At 40.0% G+C, this 24,390-nt stretch overlaps 1 protein-coding gene across 10 annotated transcripts in view; it reads right to left on the bottom strand.

Moving 5' to 3' along the window:
- The window catches only part of LOC130909208 (glutamate receptor ionotropic, NMDA 2C-like), a 164,628-nt gene that overhangs the window by 90,112 nt on the left and 50,126 nt on the right, over positions 1 to 24,390 (bottom strand). For 7 of the 10 annotated variants that reach the window (XM_057825396.1, XM_057825395.1, XM_057825397.1 and 4 more), the window contains one exon: positions 3,358 to 3,715. In XM_057825396.1, the coding sequence (XP_057681379.1) occupies positions 3,358 to 3,699 (342 nt within the window). In that variant the 5' untranslated portion in view covers positions 3,700 to 3,715. Of the gene's footprint in view, positions 1 to 3,357; positions 3,716 to 13,542; positions 14,836 to 15,100; positions 15,422 to 24,390 lie in introns of those variants that run through there. The other 3 variants (XM_057825394.1, XM_057825404.1, XM_057825401.1) reach the window with 3 other exon arrangements.

Genomic DNA, 24,390 nt, shown 5'->3' with positions numbered 1-24,390 from the left:
CAAATTTTAGCTAGGTTTGTAATGATACTTTTTTTCCGAATTGGTACGTTGATGGAAAACCTATGATGTTTTTCTCACCCTTCGACATCACCTCCGTGAAGTTGGCCACTCATAAGACGCAAATTTATAGAAAAAATTATGTCATTCGTTTGTGCTACGTTTGCGTTCGTTTGTGCTGAAAAATTTGTTTGTGCTGCCATTGTTTTAGAGATACAACTAGTCCCCGGATTACAAACAAGTTCCGTTTATACAAGGGCTGCAGCTATCGATTATTTTAGTAGTCGATTAATCGATGAACTACTTAGTTTGAATAATTGAGTAATCGGTTAAGGAACATGAAAAATTAAAATACCTGAGCTCAGCCTCAAACAGTACAAAAAAATAAATGAGGATGTATGTACAACAAAAGAACAATTGGTTAACTTGCTTAGCAAAAGTCTGCTAGCTTAAATGCTTTTTTTTTTTTTTTTTTTTTTTACAATGTTCTTAACAAATGGTTCAGTCACATATTCCCACCAAAAAAACTGCTAAATATACCTTTAAATTAAGAATGCATTTAAAAAAAACATTAGCTCAAACAAAAACTTAGCTCATGTTGGTCTTAACAGGGAGCAGATGGAATCACTCTTGTGAAATGAGGAAGACCAGAGGGCAGTGAATCCACCCAAATCAATAAAAATAAATGCAAACACTTTCAAAATAAACCATTACAACGCCACTTTAATCAAATGAATACTCGAAGCAGCAAAATTTAATTCGAATCTTTTTTTCTAATCGATTACTCGAGTTAATCGATTAATCGTTGCAGCACTAGTTCGTACACTAGTGACGTAACCCGAATTTCCGCGTAAATCGGAATTAACTCTTTAAAAATTCCGAAATAACTTATCTAAAAAGGTCAAAAGTATTGTATTTTGTTTAACGGTGGAGGATACACTGCCCTCTGGTGGCAGCGTTGGGTATGGACAGTCATTAAATAATGCTTCCATACAAGAGCACTCAGACGTCGTACATGGATAAAGGATAGCCGTGCTCTAGTTTGGCCAACATAAGGCTGTAAGTTGCTTCAGCTAATACTGCATATGTTTGTGTATGCATTTGTAATTAAGTTTAGAACTACAGTTATTGGAATTAGATGTGAGCGATTTGCTATGAGAATTATACATACGTTAGCATTCGTAGCATTTAAGCTAGCAGACTTTTGTGATGCATAATGGGCTAATTTAATCTACTAAATTTAGATATTGACATTTAGATGGACATTTGAACACCAATCGCTTTGTGTCGAGTGTTTTATTGTTAAAATGTGTGTTGTTTTGAACAGCCATGTACATCTGTGTGTTACAGCTTTACAAATTTTTAAAAGTGAAGTAAAAAGCATCAAAAAGTACAATTGCTTTGTTTGCTGCCTGTCAAGATGAACAACTTCACATTTTGTGAGGACAGAACAAGTCATGTTAGTAAAGTAAAAAAATAAGATAGTGTGAGGTACAATTAAGTACTGTTTGTGTGACTAAAAAAAAAAAAAAGACTGGAGACAAAATGGTGGACGAGACGGCATCCTGAAGCCGAAAATCGCGTAAGTGAAGTACGTCGTAACCCGGGGACTACCTGTATTAAAAAATTGTTATAGGTGTGAGTCACGTTATTACTCTGAATTAATATATCAAGCCCCCCATTTACTGCAAAAGGGATCCGAAGCGGTGCCATTCATTTGCGCTGGTTTTTGGGACACCCTTCTGTTACTGAGAGAGTCGGTATGCTTCGTCAGCCGCAATGGAAGTGCTGCGATTGACATCATCACCCAAAATTAATATATCAATATCTATAAAACGATAGCAGCACAAACAAAAATTTTTACACCACAAACATACCATAAACGAATGAGACCATTTCGGGTCCATTTTGCAATAAACGGGGTGCTGCGTGATGTCATCACTCGAAATTAACATCTCTCAGTATCTAAAAAACATCAGCGCAAACGAAAAATTTTACAACACAAACATAAACATAGCATAAACGAATGGCACCATTTCAAGTCCATTTTGCAATAAATGGGGGCTGCGTGGCGTCATTACTCGAAATTGAATGTCAGTATCTCAAAAACAATAGGAGCACAAACCAGCGCAAACGTGGCACAAACGATTGACACAATTTTAGCCATTTTTAATCAAAATGGTAGGCTGGTTGACCTCAGATTGACCTATAAAAGAATTGTTGATATCTGAATAACATGGGTGCTGGAGGTAACTCACAGCAGGGGTTGCTGAGGATCTTTTTCAGTTTTTCCCATCCAAAAATAGCCGTTTGGGTCCAAATTTGTCATGCACACGTGTTTTCTCCATACAAGGTGTGCACAATTGCAGTACACACGCATGCTGGATAGTTTACATACTACTACTAGGCTACTACAAAGACAGCATTCTATTTCACCCACAGTGTGTGTTGGAGTTTTTGTATTGGAAATAAAAGTACCCATGTATATTAATACAATTCCCTGCAGCTGGACTGCGCAATGACACACAAACACATTTGAAAACTAAAAGGTCCAATAAGCCTCGGTTTAACGTCCCCTTTTTTCAAATAGGGCCTTATTCAACATGACCTGGTAGCGAGCAAGACATCAAGTAGTACCCATGATGGGGGGGGGGTCAATTTCACTGAGGTTTCGACATCATATTTCATGTTCTATCACCAACAGTATTTTTTTATTGGTCTTCATCTCTTCAAACTGCTAGACAGCTGTAGTTCTGCATAATTCTCATTTCTGACTTCTGACACAAACCTCTCTACTTCTATTTTTTTTCTCTTACTGTCCCTACACTAGTGCTTTCCATCTTTTTCTCTGTCTTCCACTTTTCTATTTTCTAACCCCACAGATAAAAACCAAGGGCAGATTGTCATCTTGTTTTAAAAGAACCATTTAAGGGTCATTGCTTCTATTTTCACAGGTTTATCAAAAACACACAACTCTGAGAACTCCAATTGGAACCAAATTTGAACTTGACTAGACTGAAAGGTGAGCCTAAATGGCAAGTTGTCCTAATTGTGCGTATGGTGCGTGCAGAGTAGTGAAAAGTTTGTTGACTCTTGAAATTGGTATGTGACCACCAATATTGAGCCAAATCCCCCTTGATTTTATCTTTAATCAGCCAGCCTGTCACGAATGGACATTGATAAGTCATGCAAAGTATACAAACAAAGCATGTTGATTCTTGAATAGCTACTGCTTTTTTCTCCCAACCATTTAATTTTCTATTATTTTCTATTGGCGGAGTATTTGGAGTCCGACAACTCGCCATGAAAAAAAGGATTCTTAAGAACTCAACCAAACATCAGGAAAATTTCAAGCCTCACCTGTGAGCTGGCACCTGATCCAACATCATCCTCAAAGACGACCCCATGCAGCTTCTCTGTTGCCATTGTGTCACAGAGGCGGGTGAGTAGGTCACGAGGGTTGGTGTCGTTGACCAGGACGGTCACAGGCGTGACCACAACGGGCAGGTCCACAAAGTTCTCGCCACTCAGCCGACCGCGCACCTCTCTCTGGTAGCTGGAGCCGCTGAACACCACTGCCACATTGATGGACGAGTGAAGCAGGAGCGGCCGGGCGAGCAGAGGTACCGGGGATGTGATGAGGAGGATAAGAAAGAGCTGTGTCCGAGGAGAAGGTGCAGAGTTTCCCCTGGGAGTGGCCATGTTGGCACCCTACTTCCTGTGTAGACAGAATATTGTCTTTTTTACCCTCATTTTACACTACTTTTGTTTGGCATGATAGCGGCAAATGTAATGCTGCGCAGTTGTCCAAAGTACATAACAATATGTATACTTTGCTTGTTGAATTAAAAAGTGCCTGTGACAGCATAAAATAATCTTAAATAGCATTATTATGTGAATTAGAATCATATTTTGAGACGATTCGACTATATAAAACAATTTGGCAAACTGCAGATGACGAAAAATGAGTCTTTTAATCTGCCGTTTAGCCCCGCCTGTCATTATAGCGCCCGAGCATCCCTAGCTGGATGATGACATCAGCAGGGTAACAATTTCATCTGAATTCATTAGAATTCAGCCCATTGAGGGAGCAGCAAAATGTCATGTTTCAATCACTCTACTCCAATATTTTTACAGAATTTTTTTCCCCCAATTGCTTAATAAATTGTATGGCCATGACAAATAACAGTCTTGTGGTAAATGGAATATGAAATATTAAAAATGCATTTATACAGTACGACAGGGCAAAATTACTGCATAATGGTCAAAACTGCCGACTTCTTCCTCTGCCGAACGGTATTTTATGCCACCGGAGTTAGTCCGACTTCTGTCATTTCCCTGCCCCGGCTTCAGAGACAGAGAAGAGTGTAAACAAATAAGAGGCGTGATAGCTAGCCGACATGCTAACTCAAAGCGAGCAGCTTTTTCAAGTCTTATTCTCGCCTTTCGAAAAAAAAAAAAAAAATCACACAAAACTACCCCGACTCATCCCACGTATAGCGGCAGGCTTGATTGTCTTCATCGATCAGCCAGCCCTCAGCGGCGAGCAAATTACAGCTCGTCGCTGTGCTGCGGCTCCAGCGGGCAGGCGGAGTGGGGAGAGAGGTGAATGAACGCCAAAAATAGCCCATTCTCGGTGGACGAACCAGCCGACGTCGGAGCAAGGGGCTGCCTGAGCCCAAGCCGAAGATAGTGGTTTATTGGCGGCCACATGAAAAGGACCGAGGGGGTTGAAGTGAACATGGTGTGTGACAAGCTGCCGTTCGTCGGCTGAGTGGCCTTTTCGGTCGACAGGGAGCATTGTTACCCACAAAATGCAAGCCACCTCCTTATTAAAACGTGTGCCATTATCCAAGTATTTGACATAATAGAAAACACGTAGTTTACTCACTTACTCGTCGATCCAATTGTCGGACTTGTTTGGGCCATTTTCCGCGGTTAAAAATGAATGAATGAATGAATGAACTTTTTGAAACCCAAAAAGGCTCACACGCCTCTCACTGGTGCAGCAACAAAAGCCTGCAGCACATTGGGCTGGCGTGATGTGAAAAATAAACGAATTATTTTGCAAAATCAGATGAATCCGCAGACCATCTGCATGCTATATAGTCATGGCTGTATTGTGAGATGGTGACCCGGCTGACGTCACATTGGCATTCTTCCTCAGTCCAGGAAGTCACTCATTTTCATGGCGCAGGATTCAAAGAAATTGAATAAATAAATCGATCGCCTTCACACACATCCAAGCGGTCCATTTCATTCAGGAGCATAAAATACCATGTGAAATCTGAAATAAACATGCTCTTTGCTGTCATAGGCACTTTAATGATGCTTTAGCTCACAATACTTAGACAAGTTTACAGGGAGTCACCAGCTTGCTTCCCCAATTCCCTATTAGGGCAAGAGGCTTATCTGTTGCTAGGGCCAACCCTAATAAAAAAGAAGGGATGGGACGTTTAGGTTTAGAACGATCTTGGAAACTGTATTTTATACTCTAATATTGCATGGTATTGTTCCCTCCCGTTTCCACTCCATTTCACAAAAAGTTGAGTTCCTTCTCTCCTGATTTTGAGTCATATTCATAAATGTCATTTTAAGGATTTGTATTTTAATAGTCCTTCGAGCCGGATTACAAATGCCACCTAGGCACACCGCCGTAAACAAAGGAGCACTTGATGCACTTGCCATGGTGATGATAGAAGTCCAGTTGTATGGAATCCAATCATCATTCTGCTGTGTACTTCAGTGAGTTTATCACTTGTAGACATCCAATCCGTTTTAAGTGGAGAGTGGCAGCGAATGAACGTTTGTTCGCCACTTCAAATTGATTGGATCTCTAGCTCTGTCAAAAGCAGCCAATGAGGGTTATAAAATTCTTCCTCTGGCCAAGATGTACTCTCCCACTAATTAGTTTAACACGCGTAGACATCCAATCCATTTGAAGCGGGAGGGTGGCATTAAAAGAAAAAAAAAAGTCAAAAAAGCTGGTATTGGTACAGTTTCGGCATCGATACCTATTGCTGATTGTCAGAATCGTTATCAGGACCCAAAAAATGATATCGGTTCAACACCCTAACCCTAATTACAACTTTTTCCCGTTGGTGCTTTTATCCAGAGAGAATGAAAAGAAACACAATATACAGAATTAAATTTTCAAATATACAGTAGTGAGTGCGACAACAAAAAATATTTTCAAATGAATAAATACTCCAGTCAAGGACTGATACCTGAAAAATCAATTTAAGTACAGTAAAAAAGGATTTGAACACTGAAGGCATCATTTGTATCTGTGTCTGTGGGAGTGTGTTGCATGTAATCCGCCTTAATCCTGCCCCTGGTGTCATGGCGGTAATCACCACTCCATTGCAACACGTCTACACAAGTGACAGACGAGCCGAGTGACGGGTCGCTGATCCTTGATCGGCAGGATTGTGTTTGCTGCACGCTGCGTGACTCCGTTGAGCAAATACGGTTTTCCCCACTTTAATGCAATTCTTTATTTCCAGATTTTTAATTGACAATTTTCCAATTGTTCTTCATGACATACATGCATGGCCAAAAGTAAAGTTGCAGCACTTGAGTGTTTTATTTGGTCATTCCTTGCCAACACCTACAAGTCACTGTGCCACATTACAAACCTGCATCGACAACACTAAACGATACATTATTGATTACACAAGTATGACTTTACAATCTGGAGACGTTTTCTCCTCTGCCGTTTGACTTGACGTTCGCAATGCAAGAGCAACTCATTAAATATTTACAAGTTCAGCATTGGGGATAAGTCGTCAGTAGGCCAATCGAGTCACGCTTCCCTCATGAATGTTAACGATTCCAACTAAGCAAATGTGAGAACACTTCTGGGTAAAGCGGGGCAAACGGAACAAATTAACCCTTACGAGCCCCAGGCTAAACGTTTTAAGTTCATTTATCTTATGTTCTCACCTTGTTCATTATAAAGACATACTAATAGGTACATGCAGCAACTCCCTGTTCTAACAATTCAGGTTTTTCAACATTTTTGTATCCACCAATGAGCAGAGGTGGGTAGTAGTGGTGTCAACAATAATCGATGCGGCGATGCATCCCTATGCGGGGCATGGACGATTCGATTCGATGCGGGCAACAAGCCGAATCGATTCAGCGCATTTTAATATATATAAGTACGTTAAAAAATCTTCCCTGCGCAATTCCGGTGATGCAACGGATTTGGTTTCCCCATTTGTATTATTATTCTCATGTTTCATTTTTTACACACCGCATAACTCTGGTCAAGTTTCCCACCAACCTCGTAGAAGCCAAAATGTCTTCAGATGTCTGCTTTCAATGTCTTAGGTGCATCAATAGTCTTTCTCGCTCCCTCCCTTCTCCGCTTCAACCATTGTTATGTTATGTCCTATCTCTTAGAGGTTAGATCTTATGCCCGAACCCGATTACGGGTCGGGCCCAAAATGTTAAGCATTCACGTTCGGGTCGGGCCGCCGCGCCGGACTAATAAATTATAAAAAAAAAAAAACAATTTTTTTAATGGGATAAAACCGAGAGCAGGCTCTCTGTATTGTGCATTTGCTTGTGCACGCACATGAACGCCGTGGCCCGCATGTTTTTTAAAAAAAAAATTTAAATTAAACTTTCCCACTGTTATTTCGTTGTGTAAATGCTTTTATAATGATCATAAAAATATGTAGACTATTTAAACATTAAGAAAACGTGCGGTTTTTTTGCCAACTGAGAATTCGTTATGAAAGACACTTTTATTTATGCACACAAAGGCAACACAAATGTCATCCTTTTAAATTTTCTCCTCTGTGTGTCTGCAAAACCGCATGTTTTTTTTTTTTTTTTTTTTTTAATATTAAACTTTCCCGGCGTTATTTGGTTGTGTAAATGCTTTTATAATGATCATAAAAATATGTAGACTATTTAAACATTAAGAAAACTTGCGTTTTTTTTCTGCCAACTGAGAATTCGTTAAGAAGGACACTTTTATTTATGCACACAAAGGCAACAGAAATGTGTTGAATCTTCTCCTCTGTGTGTCTGCAAAACCCAAAGTTTTTTTTTTTAGATTAAACTTTCCCAGCGTTATTTCGTTGTGTAAATGCTTTTATAATGATCATAAAAATATGTAGACAATTTAAACATTAAGAAAACTTGTTTTTTTCTGCCATCTCAAAGAAATGAAAATAAATTGCTGCTGCTGCGTTTTTTTCTTCTTCGCGTCACTCCAACAAAAGAAAAAAAAAAAAGCGGGCCGTGTCAGGTCGGGCTGGATTTTTTAGGCCCGATCTAACCTCTATTGCACATATATAGTGGGCTAGGCCTACATTTTACTTTTGTTCTACATTGCAATTTAGTTGATGTTTTGTTTGCAACTGAACTGATCCCTGGAGTGATATTGCGATAAAGATGCTGCTGCACTACAATTAGTCGTTTTCTTTAATATTTACTTGAATATTTTTATTGATGGGTTGTTGTGACTAAAATACAGTGACTGTTATTACTGATTTTGCACAGGAGTTCAGATGTTGCACTGTGTGAAAGGCTGCTACTGTGTATAAAAAAAAGAGAAAGCCCTGGTCTCATTCAAACCACAAATTAAATGCTGTGATCTGTTTTTTTTTTTTTTTAATATATATATATATATATATGAAAGTATTTTCATTTGACTTCAACCAGGAGTGACACAAGAGCCAATAAAAAGTTGTTTAATGTCTGACCCAGGCTTTAATGCATCACGATGCATTGCCGAATCGAACCGAATCGAATCGTCACCCTCTTAATCGAATCGAATTGTGGCCCTCCGAATCGTAATCGAATCGAATCGTGAGGGCAGTGCTGATGCACACCTCTAGTGGGTAGTTAGTAACACGTTACATTTACTCCGTTATATTAGCTTTAGTAATTTTTTGAGAAAAATGCACTCCTTAGAGCAGTTTTACCACACAAAACATTTTACTTTTACTTGAGTACATTTGTGAAGAAAAAACACGACTCTGACTTCGCTAATTTGGGCTAAAACCGTATAAACTAGAGTCTTTATATTTTTCCTCTTTGTTCTACACATTTACTTTATTTTTTGCCAGAGACGGCGACAGCAGCTCTACCAGTTTCACCAATGAGATGTCGCAACAATAAACACATGACTCTATTATAGACAAGTTTCCTTAGCGAAACAAGGGCGGCGCCATCTTTGATAATTTCTGCTCCAAATTTCCAGTTTAGACATAAAAACATGAAGTGCGGTTTAAGTAAGCAGTGTGTTGGCAAAGTTAAAACTGCAAAATCAAACCAGAGGAACCAACGGAATCTCCAAAAATGGATTCAGCACGATGTAGATGAGACTCCTAGGTTTTCTGTGCTGTCCGTGAACTCCTGGAAGCGCCTATATATACTAGTATGGTTAGAAGTGGAAAGTTTTGAACAGTGTCCAGCTTCAAAGCGCCAGTGTGGAGCTACCTCGCCATACGCCTTAAATCGAAAACAGCTGCAGACAATAAGTTAAAAATGTGCTTTAAACCAAGGATCTACCTAAAGTATTGTATGTTTGTTCTTATCAGTTCGTTGATCATTTGTGGAAAAAAATGTGTTGACATGAGGTGTAGATCGATACACCAGCCACTTGAGTGACCAAAGTGAGGTGAAATTACAAATAATATCACAGTTACCGAATGCAGAAGGGCTGACAAGGATTTTGTTGTTACAAGGAAATACTACAAGGTATGTACAGTGGGGCAAATAAGTATTTAGTCAACCACTAATTGTGCAAGTTCTCCCACATGAAAATATTAGGCCTGTAATTGTCAACATGGGTAAACCTCAACCTTGAGAGACAGAATGTGGAAAAAAAAAAACAGAAAATCACATTGTTTGATTTATAAAAAAATTATTTGCAAATCATGGTGGAAAATAAGTATTTGGTCAATACCAATAGTTCATCTCAATACTTTGTTATGTACCCTTTGTTGGCAATAATGGAGGCCAAAAGTTTTCTGTAACTCTTCAAAAGCTTTTCACACACTGTTGCTGGTATTTTGGCCCATTCCTCCATGCAGATCTCCTCTAGAGCAGTGATGTTTTGGGGCTGTCGTTGGGCAACACAGACTTTCAACTCCCTCCACAGATTTTTTATGGGGTTGAGATCTGGAGACTGGCTAGGCCACTCCAGGACCTTGAAATGCTTCTTACAAAGCCACTCCTTTGTTGCCCTGGTTGTGTGTTTGGGATCATTGTCATGTTGAAAAACCCAGCCACGTCTCATCTTCAATGCCCTTGCTGATGGAAGGAGATTTTCACTCAAAATCTCTCGATACATGGCCCCATTCATTCTTTCCTTTCAGTCAGATCAGTCGTCCTGGTCCCTTTGCAGAAAAATAGCCCCAAAGCATGACGTTTCCACCCCCATGCTTCAAAGTGCGTATGGTGTTCTTCGGATGCAATTCAGTATTCTTTCTCCTCCAAACACGAGAACCTGTGTTTCTACCAAAAAGTTCTATTTTGGCTTCATCTGACCATAAGACATTCTCCCACTCCTCTTCTGGATCATCCAAATGCTCTCTAGCGAACCACAGACGGGCCTGGACTTGTACTGGCTTCAGCAGGGGGACATGTCTGGTAGTGCAGAATTTGAGTCCCTGGCGGCGCATTGTGTTACTGATAGTAGCCTTTGTTACTGTGGTCCCAGCTCTCTGTAGGTCATTCACTAGGTCCCCCCGTGTGGTTCTGGGATTTTTGCTCACCGTTCTTGTTATCATTTTGATGCCACGGGGTGAGATCTTGTATGGAGCCCCAGATCGAGAGAGATTATCGGTGGTCTTGTATGTCTTCCATTTCCTAGTAATTGCTCCGACAGTTGATTTCTTTACACCAAGCGTTTTACCGATTGCAGATTCAGTCTTCCCAGCCTGGTGCAGGTCTACAATTTTGTCTCTGGTGTCCATCGACAGCTCTTTGGTCTTGGCCATAGTGGAGTTTGGAGTGTGACTGACTGAGATTGTGGACACGTGTCTTTTATACAGATAATGAGTGAAAACAGGTGCCATTAATACATGTAACGAGTGGAGCCTCGTTAGACCTCGTTAGAAGAAGTTAGACCTCTTTGATAGCCAGAAATCTTGCTTGTTTGTAGGTGTCCAAATAGACCTCGTTAGAAGAAGTTAGACCTCTTTGATAGCCAGAAATCTTGCTTGTTTGTAGGTGTCCAAATACTTATTTTCCACTCTAATTTGGAAATAAATTCTTTAAAAATCAAACAATGTGATTTTCTGTTTTTTTTCCGCATTCTGTCTCTCATGGTTGAGGTTTACCCATGTTGACAATTACAGACCTCTCTAAAATTTTCAAGTGGGAGAACTTGCACAATTAGTGGTTGACTAAATACTTATTTGCCCCACTGTAGTAGGTTTTCTTTTTTAAATGAACAACTGGCTGGCAACCAGTTCAGGTTGTACCCTGCCGTCTGCCCGTAGTTAGCTGGGATAGGCTCCAGCACCTCCGCGACCCTCATGAGGAAAAGCGGCAAGGAAAATGAATAAATGAATCAATGTTAAATGATAATTGGATGCAGTTTAAAAGATAACTCTAATGTAATTGGTGCCAAGTGGATCCGGATGTCCGCAGAGATGGCCAGGTGCACTTTCAAATGTAGAAGTTTATTACTTATTAATGATTTGCGAATATGAGAGAAAATCCTATGTGCTCTTTGATTAACTGGTAACGATTCCAGGGAAGTGGAGAGCTCTCAGAGCAATAGATGAACTGTGTTTAATGCAGTACTCCTCAAATAGTAGGGCACACCCCCCTGGGGGGGCACAGAGCAATGCCGGGGGTGGCATATGTGACCTTGGAGAACATACTTTTTAGCCATTGGTCATCCACTCAGTGGGTGGCAGAGCCGCTCTCATTTTCAGAGTGCGCAGTATTTTTGAACCAAAAAAGAGCGCACAGCAAAGAGCACTGGAGATATGAAAAGCTAAGAAGAGGAAATATGGCAAAGAGGATGTAGTTTGGCTTTTGGATTTGACTTTTAATACATTGGGAGACAAGAAAAGACTGTTTACTGTGTCTAAAAATGTTTGCAGCGTACAGTAAGAAGCCAAATCAATTAAGACGTCACTTAACGACATTAGACCCCAATCACATTGATAAGCGGCTTGATTTTTTTTCTGTGAAAACGTCGCGAAAATTGCCAAAAATTGTCCCGCTTTTTCAGCGTTACATCAGTAAACCAGCGAGTCCTGTTAGCATCATATAAGGTGGCATACCAAGTTGCTCAGTGCAAAATAACCCGACACAATAGCAAAGCAGCTGATACTGCCTGCAGCAAACATTAAAACTGTCCCTCTATCCAATGACACTGCTTGTTTTGTTCGATGAATTTTTGTTTTTTTTTCAGTCAAATTGTTTGGCGTATTGTCCTCGTGAGTTAATGTTGCTAGTCAATTTGAATTTATTATTATTTATTGATTTTATTAAATTTTATTTGTCACTATCAAATGGTCAAAACAATGTACCTTGGGTGTATTTTTACAGTTTGGATGCGACTTTTTTTTTTTTTTTCAGGCAAATTGATGTGCTTTAAGTCTTTTCTGCGACAAACAAAACAATATTAATAAAGTTATATTTTATTGTAAGTTGATTATTACTTTCCCTTTAATATTAAAAATGACACAATGTTATGCAGAGGTGCACTTATAATAATAATAATAATTTAATAGACCACTTATATTATTTGTAGTGGGGGCGTAGTTTGCGGGGGTGCGCGAAACGTTTACGTCCTTCTGGGGGGGGGGGAGTAAGAAAATAATTGAGAAGAATTGGTTTAATGGAAATAACTTATTATCTATTTAACAGGGGTGTAACAATTAATCCTTCAAAATCTAAATATTGATTTTAGTTTAGCTCAATCAAACCAACATCACAATCGTCATGTTTTCTATTGACAAGTTTCCTTAGCTAAAATAGGCGCCATCTTTGACATTTTCTGCCATGGACTTCTAGTTTAGACAGAACAACATGAAGTGCAGTTGAAGTAAGCAGTGTGTAGACAAAGTTAAAACTGCAAAATAAAACCAGAGGAACCCACGGAATCTCCAAAAATGGATTCAGCACGACGTAGATGAAGCGTGCGTTTGTTTTTATCGCTTTGCTGATCGTTCATGGACAAAATTCTAACAATCTGTGAAGCTAAACATGAGGTGTAGATTGATACGCCAGCCACTTGAAAGACCAAAATGAGGCAAAATTACAACACCTAACAGCGTTTTCCACCTGTAAACAAACGAACAAAAAACTTGTAACACTTGCATTTATGCGTTCACATAATTGTGGCATCCTACAAGTACTGATTAGCAACGGGCTAGCAGCAGATAGAGTGTGTTGCAGCCACAGCAGTACAGTTAGTAGTAAATAATATTAAACATCATAATTACAATTATCACCGTAATCACAAAATCAAAGGCAACAAGTTGTTTCATGCGCAAGATTTTAGCTTTAGTATTTTTGGAGCACCAGACACATGAAAATTCAGGGATAGGAAAAACATACCTTCAATAACACAGCGGCAACATAGCTACATAAACACCTGGTCTATGTTATGGCACGGGCTTGGTTCCACATCTGCCTTCATGAACATGTTGTCCTCCCATTTCGTGATGATGGCAGATGGATGCGTTATTTCCAAATTGTCTATTTTTGAGGGATTTTGATGAGGGATGCCACTCCAGCTCCACTGTTGTTTTAGTTAGGGAACGTGGAAAACGGAAGTCGCGAACAGAAATGCGGAAGTAAAGCGGAAGTACCTCGGAAACTTGTCTATATGCCATTTTGTTAAAAAAGAATCCTTTGCATTCAGATATCTGACCGAGAGGAATCACAGACAAAGAGCTTTTTTCACTGAAAATTCTTGTGAATAAATGCTTAAATCCCTGGATTCTTTATAGATATGGAGGCAAAACAGTCTCGATTATTGGTTAAAAGCAACAAAAAACTTGCAGTTAGCATTTATTTTACGTAAGTATGTCGAAGTACGATGCTAGTCTGTTAGTCATTGTGGCGGCCGCCATATGTAAACAGAGCTTTTCGGGTGAAAATTCTTGCGAATATAAATGCTTAAATCCCTGAATGCTTTCTAAATATGGATGTAAAACAGTCTCAATTCTTGGTTAAAAGCAAAAAAAAAAAAACGTGCAGTGAGCATTTATTTTACGTAAATACGTCGAAGTATGATGCTAGTCTGTCATTCAGTGTAATGGTAAATGGTGTTATACTTATATAGCGCTTTTCCACCTTTCAAGCGGCCGCCATATGTAAACAGAGCTTTTCCGGTGAAAATTCTCGTGAATAAATGCTTAAATCCCTGAACTCTTTATAGATATGGACGTAAAACAGTCTCGATTCTTGGTTAAAAGCACAAAAAACATGCAGTTAGAATTTATTTTATGTAAATATGTCGAAGAATGATGCCAGTCTGTTAGACAATGCTGAGGCAGTCTTACAACGAAGAGCTTTTTTGACGTTGAAAATTCTTGTGAAAAAACAAAAAATATAATAATTACCGTATTTTTCGGACTATAAGTAGCACCCGAGTATAAGTCATACCAGCCATAAAATGCCCAACGAAGAGGAAAAAAACATATATAAGTCGCACCTGAGTATAGTGTAAGTCGCATTTTTGGTGGAAATTTACTGATGAAATCCAACACAGAACAGATATGTCATCTTGAATGGCAATTTAAAATAAAAATAGAGAAAACATGCTGAATAAGTGTACAGTATGATAATGTTACATGATGCATGAACAACGGAATGAGAACGTGGCCGGTATATTAACGTAACATAGCTATTAAGAGTTATTCAGACAACTACAGTATAGCATTAAAAAAAAAAAAAAAAAGAATTAAAAAAAAAAAAAAATGCAGTATAACATAAAGAACATGCTAACAAGTTTACCAAACCATCAGTGTTACTCCAAAACACCAAAATAACATGTCAAATGATATCATAATTTGTTAATAATTTCACACATAAGTCGCTCTGAAGTATAAGTCGCCCCCACAGCCAAACTATAAAAAACTGCGACTTAATAGTCCGAAAAATAGGGTACCTTGAATCCTCGAATAAATCACTCCTGAGACAATCCTTCCTGTTTGTATGTGGGACAACTTTAGTACTTTTTCAACCTAAATCCGGCGTTGGATCGCTGTATGTGTCGCTGCGACCGACAATGAATAATTGAAGCTGATTGTGGGATGGCCCCATACTTGAAGGCGTGCCGTAGTGAAGGTCGAATCTGACCCGTCAATATCATTATGAAGTCTATGATTGATCGAAGGATCTTGAATCAAAACAAAACAAATGGAAATGTGGAAGACTTTGTAGTACCAGCAAATATTGTATGAAAGAATCAATATCGTGTCGTGTTGTCATGAAATTGCTGTTATACACGTCTAGTATTTAAACACTGCCATTTGATGGCAACTGGTCACGTGACACAATCACAATTTGCATGGTCTTTAATCTGAATCTTTTTGAAGATATTTCTCGTCTGAATCAATAAGCTTTGATATAGCGCATCTCTTTAATATAGTGCAGGTGGGCTCCCTCAAAGCCAATAAAGACTTGGCATCAACTTCTTTGATAGACCACCGAAGTGTCGGCAACGTCCAAGGCCATCAGAGACCTCTCGGATAATTAACAACACATCCCCCTTTGATTCAAAGCAAGAGCGGAGCGGGTTAAGCACGTCCTCGCTACTGTTGGCGGGCTATCAATCATTCATCTTAATAAGGTTTTGATGCTCGCGGGCTTTGAGGTGCACAGCGCAAAAACAAAGCAGCGGTTATTAGCTGTGAGATCCGTTCTGAAGGGTCACGCTTGGAAAGGGTGGAAAGAAAGAGTTTTCTTTTTCTTCAGTGACAACCACTACTGTTTAAAATGATCAAATTTCACTCAGTTTAAAACATTATTCATTACAGTTAATGTTCATCTAGGCAGAATAATCATCACTCTTCTCCTGAATGGTTGAAGGTACAGTTGACCTGTGCATACACCTGTTTCTATTTAACATGGAAATATCTGAAAAAATAATACATTTCTAAATCGATCGAGATGAGGCACGACTTCAATTTACTGTGGTGCCTTTGCATACATGTTACCCAACTGAGTTTCCCGAGATATGAGTCCTGCTTTTACCTTTTTTGGCTTTGATATGTAAGCAAACATTTGAGATATGAGCGATGTATGGTGACAGTGAAGATCAAAACTTGTCAAAAGGCATGACCTTGCCAATTTGATTCGAGATGTCGTTGAAAGCAGTTTGAGAACTTGATTGACAATAACAACTTAAAATTCTGACAGTTTGAGTATTCACGGGGGAAAATTGGAACAGAACAATTAAGATGTTTCCTGTTATGTTCCAAAAAGCAAGGACGTAGGTTTGGTCTCAACATTGGTAGGGATGACATAACAGCATAACCTGCAGATACACTTTTTGCTGGAGATGGGACATTAATAAGACCAAACAGACTGGGTAAATGTGGGTCAGGGCAACATTTTCTCATGAATATGAACCTAATTGATTGATAGGCTAGATCAGAGGTCACGGAACCGCGGACCTCGGTCCGGTTCCGGACCCCCAAGCCGTCTGGACTGGATCTCAAGCTGTCGCGACTAATACACGTTGCAACAAAAATCATTTTTGTCTGCAGGTTTGCAAAACGGAGGTGGGCAACAAAGAAAAACCTTAGCGGTGACGCGCGTGAGCCAGCCAATGGGAGTGAAGCATTTGAAAGTTATTTTTAGAACAGCATGTCTCAGGGGCAGTTTACATGGCGACTCTGCGACACAAAGACGCAATGACTGAGTAGCGGACTTGCCTCGCGTGCATATGGTGTCGACGAAGACGGAAGGCGAAAACGAAAACTTCTAAATCCTGCCTCCAAATTGGAAGAATCCGATTGCCGGGTATTGAGGGGGGCTTCCTCGGCATGCATATTAAAGGCTCCCACGGCGCGAGACCGCGACGTTAACGTCAGCACTCCCACTTCTAAACATTAAAAACAGCAAATATGGCGGAATGTCGGCTTTAATATACTGTTTTAATAATATTTTTAAATTAAATAAGTTGAATGTTTCAATTTTTGTGCCTTTTTGAACAAAAGAAAAATGCCATTGCTTCGAGTGGCCGGGCATTTTTTTTTTCCGGGCTGAGGGAGCTTGGTGGGGTCAAAGTGCATCATTCTCTGTCGCCCTGTAAATCTGCACTGCCCCCTAGGGCCTGGCATGAATACTGCATCGTTTTCATGCGGAATTGCGACGTTGTTCAAATGAAGACGTAAATGCAAATTTGAAATTTTTCGTATTCTCGGAGCGTCACCATGTAAACGGCCCCTCACACTCACTTTCCAGACTCCGCGGAGTGACAGCCAAATACTGAGCCGAATGAAGTTGGAGGAAGAGGCGAAAAAGGTACGGCAAATGGCGTGCTCAAAACTACGCAAGATTGATGCAGAAAACTGAGTGTTTAAGGAGGCGTGGACCAACACATTTTTGTTCATTTTACCTGGCAGCAGCACAAGACCGCTATGGCTCATCTGTTCAGAGACGGTAGCGCTTGTAAAGAGCAGCAATTTGAAAAGGCACTATGAGACGAAGCACGCAGCATTTTCGCAAAGTTTCCCTATGAACTCTGCCATCCGTTGTCAAAACTTAGTGGAATTAAGGGCTCAATATGATCGCACCTCAATGCTCATTGTTCATTCATTCACTGCACAGCAACACACAAACTAATGCTCCCTCAGAATAGCGTGGATATTGGGTCAAAACAAAAAGTCTTTCAGTGACGCACCGATTGTCAAAGATTGTATGAGTGCAGTTGCTGAAACTTTGCTTCATGGGAAGCAAAAAGAGGTCTGTCAAAAAATAAAGCAAGTCCCCCTGTCAGCATTCACAATTTAAAAAAAAAAGTCTTGAACATGCTCTTATGTTGCTATTTAATGATTCAATTAAAGCACTTTTTAGTTTTATGCACCTTTTATATATTATTTACAATTTTGAATGTTGTAATTATCAGCATGGCAAACCCAACCACTACTACAACTACTGCTCCTTATAACGCGATGTGCCCTATATATGAAAAACATTTTAAAACAGGCCATTCATACCTTATACTATTATTATACTATTATTCCTTACACCCCGATGCGCCTTATAGTGCAGAACATACGGTACTTCATCCACCACTGCAAGAAAGACAAGCATCGGTATTTGCCACTTAATAAATTTAAACAGTGACTGGGGGAGGCGAACACAAAGCTGTCGAGCGGATCGAGTGCTCCTTTAACAGTTTAATCTCTGCGAGATGATGCAGATTACATGTGTGCGTGTGTAAGTATGTGTGTGTTTGTCAAAGGACCTATATAGATGAGTGTAACAAAGAGATTGCATCAGAGAAAATATATCATTCTCATTGTGCGTGTTTAATCTCATGTAAACACAGCACATTGGATGGCCTCTTGTACCTCAACTTCATGATTACAGTAAAATGTAAAGATGGCAGTCATATTATCTCATTCTATTTTTTAATTGTTTCAGTGTCCCAAAGACGTACACTGGGGCAAATAAGTATTTGGTTGCCCACTAATTGTGCAAGTTCTCCCACTTGAAAATATTAGAGAGGCCTGTAATTGTCAACATGGGTAAACCTCAACCATGAGAGACAGAATGTGGAGAGCAAACCCAGAAAATCACATTGTTTGACTTTTAAAGAATTTATTTGCAAATCATGGTGGAAAATAAGTATTTGGTCAATACCAAAAGTTCATCTTAATACTTTGTTATATATCCTTTGTTGGCAATAACTGAGGCCAAATGTTTTCTTTAACTCTTCACAAGCTTTTCACACACTGTTGCTGGTATTTTGGCCCATTCCTCCATGCAGATCTCCTCTAGAGCAGTGATGTTTTGGGGCTGTCGTTGGGCACACAGACTTTCAACTCCCTCCACAGATTTTCTATGGGGTTGAGATCTGGAGACTGGCTAGGCCACTCCAGGACCTTGAAATGCTTCTTACGAAGCCACTCCTTTGTTGCCCTGGCTGTGCGTTTGGGATCATTGTCATGCTGAAAGACCCAGCCACATCTCATCTTCAACGCCCTTGCTGATGGAAGGATATTTTCACTCAAAATCTCTCGATACATGGCCCAATTCATTCTTTCCCGTACACAGATCAGTCGTCCTGGTCCCTTTGCAGAAAAACAGCCCCAAAGCATGATGTTTCCACCCCCATGCTTCACAGTGGGTATGGTGTTCTTCGGATGCAATTAAGTATTCTTTCTCCTCCAAACACGAGAACCTGTGTCTCTACCAAAAAGTTCTATTTTGATTTCATCTGACCATAACATAATCTCCCAGTCCTCTTCTGGATCATCCAAATGCTCTCTAGCAAACGGCAGACGGGCCTGGATGTGTACTTTCTTCAGCAGGAGGACACGTCTGGCAGTGCAGGATTTGAGTCCCCGGCGGCGCATTGTGTTACTGATAGTAGCCTCTGTTGCTGTGATCCCAGCTCTCTGTAGTTCATTTATTAGGTTTTTGCTCACTGTTCTTGTTATCATTTTGACGCCACGGGGTGAGATCTTGCATGGAGCCCCAGATCGATGGAGATTATCAGTGATCTTGTATGTCTTCCAATTTCTAATAATTGCTCCCACAGTTGATTTCTTTACACCAAGCGTTTTACCTATTGCAGATTCAGTCTTCCCAGCCTGGTGCAGGTCTACAATTTTGTCTCTGGTGCCCTTCAACAGCTCTTTGGTCTTGGCCATAGTGGAGTTTGGGGAGTGACTGACTGAGTTTGTGGACAGGTGTCTTTTATACCGATAATGAGTTAAAACAGGTGCCATTAATACAGGTAACGAGTGGAGCCTCGTTAGATCTCGTTAGAAGAAGTTAGACCTCTTTGACAGCCAGAAATCTTGCTTGTTTGTCGGTGACCAAATACTTATTTTCCACTCAAATTTGGAAATAAATTCTTTAAAAATCAAACAATGTGATTTTGTGTTTTTTTTCCACATTCTGTCTCTCATGGTTGACGTTTACCCATGTTGACAATTACGGGCCTCTCTAATCTTTTTAAGTTGGAGAACTTGCACAATTGGTGGTTGACTAAATACTTATCTGCCCACTGTATTTATATGTCTTTTACATTTTTTTTTTTTTTTTTTCAAAAAAGACATGTCTGGGTCATGATTCAATTTAGCTCCAAAGCCCAAAGCTGAAAATCCATTTTAAAGCAATAAAACTGGCCACTGGCGGGCAGTGGCACGCATTTGGTAAGACACGCAACCTGAATTAACGGCAACGAACGGCCAAGCCGCACGGCCGGGCACCGGTGGAAGACGACCGAATGGATACCAGGCGGCGGACGACCAAGCAGAACAACCGGTAGGACGCCCGGGACGCCAGGTGCTGGATGACTGAGCAGAACGACCAGGACCACTAGTACAGCAAACGATGCCTTTGAGTCCGTGCTGCTCACGAGCAGAGCCCGCAGAGACTCAAAAAAATTCATCTTTATGAGACAGACGGCGATGAGGGAAAAGTTTAACCGACTGTCGCGGCCAGAACAGCGTCATCTTTCTGTTAGTTATGTGTAAATAAATTGTTACTTTGCTATCAAAAGCTCTATTTGTTTTGTTGTTTATCTTATTTTGTAAAAGGAAAACATTATTCAGATGTTTGGGATGTACCTAAAGCAAAAAATAGCTGTGTATAAGTCAAAGTTATGTTTGAAATGCAAGCTTTCACAAAAAGCTCAATTTCTCCGTTTTTTCATTAGAAAATGGAAAATTAGAAAATGAAAAAGCTATTTTCTAATGCTGATTTTTAAAGATTGGAAAAAGATATGAACTAACTTCTTTTTTTTCTGCTGAAGGAAGAGAGTCTAATCTTTCTTTTGGTGGGTTCCATGTTTATCTAGCAATAGAACAGAATTTTCTGCGGGCCTTGCAAAATCAGTCAAAATCCAGTAAAACAGGAGCGGGAGCGAAGGTCCTTGCTCCGGTGAAAATGGCTGGGAGTGAATGAGTTTTAAGTGTTAATAGAATTGTGATGTATCTTCAGCAAATATTTTATGGTAGACTCATTTATGTTTCTGAAATTTAATACACACTTTTAATTTAGTAGGCTTGTCTATCGTGAGTTGACTCTTTTAGAGTAAAATGCATCTCTAGAGGCCAGATTGTCTGTTAGCAACATGAAATTTGATAGGCTTGATAGGCCAAAAAAGCGTTCCAAAGCAAGACAAAGAATGTTAGCCAATTTGGGTTTAAGATAATATTTTAGAGCATATTTGGCCATTTCTTGGCCCAGAGATTTTGCTTGATGACGATCGAATTTGAACTCAATGTACGAGACGCGGGTCACACAAAATTGCAAAGCATTGTGCGCAGGGGGGAACACGGTTGATAAGTGTGTCGTAAGGCAAGAAATTCTAGTAATTCAGCTCCTCGAGGTCTGTGTGGCCTTTGCAGCCTCTGTTCCTACGTCGTGACAACCTGTTGGCGGGAAATGCCGGCGTTAATGTTCGGTTAAGCGCCTCGTGGGGACACACACTGCACGCCGCCGCACTACACAGCAGTCAAGTCGTTTATGCACTAAGCTGTGATGTGATGGAGGCCTCATGCTGAGTCCTTGGAGGACACGGAGAGAAAATGAGTCGAGAGGATCTACTTGATGAGATGAGCGCCCCCTTCGTCATCGTCACCAGAGATTTATCAACATTTGACATGTGAACCGTACCTTTACGTTTTGAGAATTTGTCAGTGGGAATTAGCCTAGTTTACCTTACGAAGTGGTACCTTGACTTACGAGTGCCCCAATTTAGCCAGGTTTTTAAAATTGTTGCTTGCTAGACAGGACGTCTATCATCTCATATCGCAACCAAAGAGTTAATATTTAAAAATGAAAATTATATTTAAAATTTTTAATAAAAAATACATTTTAAAAATCCATTTTTTTTACCCCATTCCGATCTTCTGAAAATGACATGATCGGTCCCGATTTCCGATCACATGATCAAATCGGCGATATCACTAAAGAAAACGTTTTTTTTTTTTATATGAAGTGAACCAGTGTTCTGGAATTCTTCCTACCCTGCAAGGCATCCTCTAGGTTGAAACCTGCAAGTACTTAGTATATTTTTTTGTTATTGAGTCTCATTATTCTTTTTCATTGTCTCAAAATACTTTTGACTTGGGTTTCCTATCATAGCTTTTAAGTAATGAGTTTTCATGTGGTAGCTTTAAACCAAGGGCATAGGTTTGCATAGGGATAATGGGGACATAACACTAGCAACTTTTCAGGATGCTCAAATTGTCCCCACCAACCTTTGAGCAAGCTTATTTGCATTATATAATTACTTGTTATATATGTAATTTAGATTGTCTTCCATATGTTGTAAGTATAGAATTGACCCTACCCTAAGTGAATTATTTTCATTATGTTCAGACTTACATTTACCTCTTTTCACTTGCTGAATGTGCCAGTCAATTTTTTTTCTTCAAAAGCATGTTTGATTGGCTGATGACTTGACTCCAATCACACACACACGCACTCACGGTCCAGCAGAAATACAACATCTCAACAACATGCCGCCTCTTCCGCCCCCTCAAAGAGGAGGTATATGAGAAGTTTTTTCAGCCAGCAGCAGCAGCCACTGTAACTGATGTAAAAAGACGTCAATGTTGTGGAGGTGGAGAGCACACCACTAATTTTGCTACTGAAAGTCCAACTTGCATCAGAGTTAGCATAATATTAAACTGTGTGAACTTGCTAACCTGCAAAACTTGAGTAGGAAGCTGCTTAGAGAAAAGTATCCTCCTGTATGTGTTTTCTACAGTTAACGTTAATTTAACAGTGAGAAATGTAGTAAACCGAGGTTTACCCTTTTTATTTTTTAAACCTGTCCTGTTCAGCTGTTTGACACGGAGAATGGAAGTCGAAGTGCCTGGTGGGTCTGAACAGTTTTAATGTTTCACATTGAGAGTATGATATACTCCCATTGTGATCATTCAACATACCTCGTTTATTATGACAAAGCAGCGAACAGGAAGGGGTTATGGGGGAACAGAAGAAAAGAAACACAAGAGAAGAAAGAAAAGAAACATATACAACAACAACAAATACATTGAACGTCTACATTATAAATTAAAATGTCGGTCCTATCGTCAGCTAGATGTACTTCCGGTTGACACCATGTGGGGGGCGTGAGGGGGACAGGGGTGGGAGAGTCTATAAGCTAAGTGATTGAAAAGGGTAGAGTGTACACAAACCAGCTCTGTGATCTAGAACCCAGTAATCATGTGAATCCGTTGTGAGTGTAAGCCCGTTGGCGACCGACCCAACACTGCCCCATCGCCAATCCTGGGTGGCCCTTTAAGGAATCTTTTAGTACGTACTTCCTGTATGCATCTAAACAAAACAAGCTGGAAGATGTACTTTAGGTATCAAATTTGCCTCTGGTAGGACATTTTGCAGTGGTAGGACACCAGAAGTTGCTCATTTCAGTTTGAAGCGGTCATTTTGTCATAAATGCTTGAGCTCCTGCATTCACCCAAACCTGTGACGAAATTCATCTTACTTTACCCCAATTGGAAGCTGGTATATGACACACATTATTGCATGGAAGTGGTGACCATTCATCGACCTGCTCATCCCAACCTTGGCCGCCATCTCGTTAGTGCTTTCGACTAATATCTCTTCTCCGTAAAAATTGACCTCACGATTCAAATACACGAAAACGTGTCACCGCAAACCCCTGAACATATTACGGCGTTACATCTCCTGCCATGAACATTCATCACAATTAGCATTTAAGCGGCTGCCGCGGTAACCCACCCTCACCCAGCACTGCGTGGTGAGTGCCGCCCGTGACGATTTGACAGCTTTACAGGAAATCGTTGGCGGATGCAAAAGATGAGTGACTTTGAGGGGACAATTGGCTTCCTGACACTCAAAAGAAAATTGACACCAAGAGTGCTGCTGTCATTCTTACAGACGCATAAATCTTAGGGGGATTTATTAATTCTGCGTTGGAACTTGGATTCTTATCAAAGTATATAAAATACAGTGGAGAACATAAGACCAAATATCGCAAATTTTGGCACCAGAGATAAAGAAAAAAAAATCAAGGAACCTCCAATAATCCTTACATTAACCTGTTTTGTTGTAATGAATGTACTGGTTAATTCTCATAAAAGTAACTGTAAATATTTATCAGCAATATAAATCGGCTCGTGGAACTGCTGGAATTTTAGGGGAATTCAGACTCTGATGCCAATTTCATTTTGCAGTATATAATTTGGTTGGCATGTACAATATAGACATGTGCCGATT

This window comes from Corythoichthys intestinalis, chromosome 21 (assembly GCF_030265065.1).
Source record: "Corythoichthys intestinalis isolate RoL2023-P3 chromosome 21, ASM3026506v1, whole genome shotgun sequence".
NCBI lineage: Eukaryota > Metazoa > Chordata > Actinopteri > Syngnathiformes > Syngnathidae > Corythoichthys > Corythoichthys intestinalis.
Note: the sequence above shows the minus strand (reverse complement) of the source record. Positions and strands in the feature narration are given on the sequence as shown.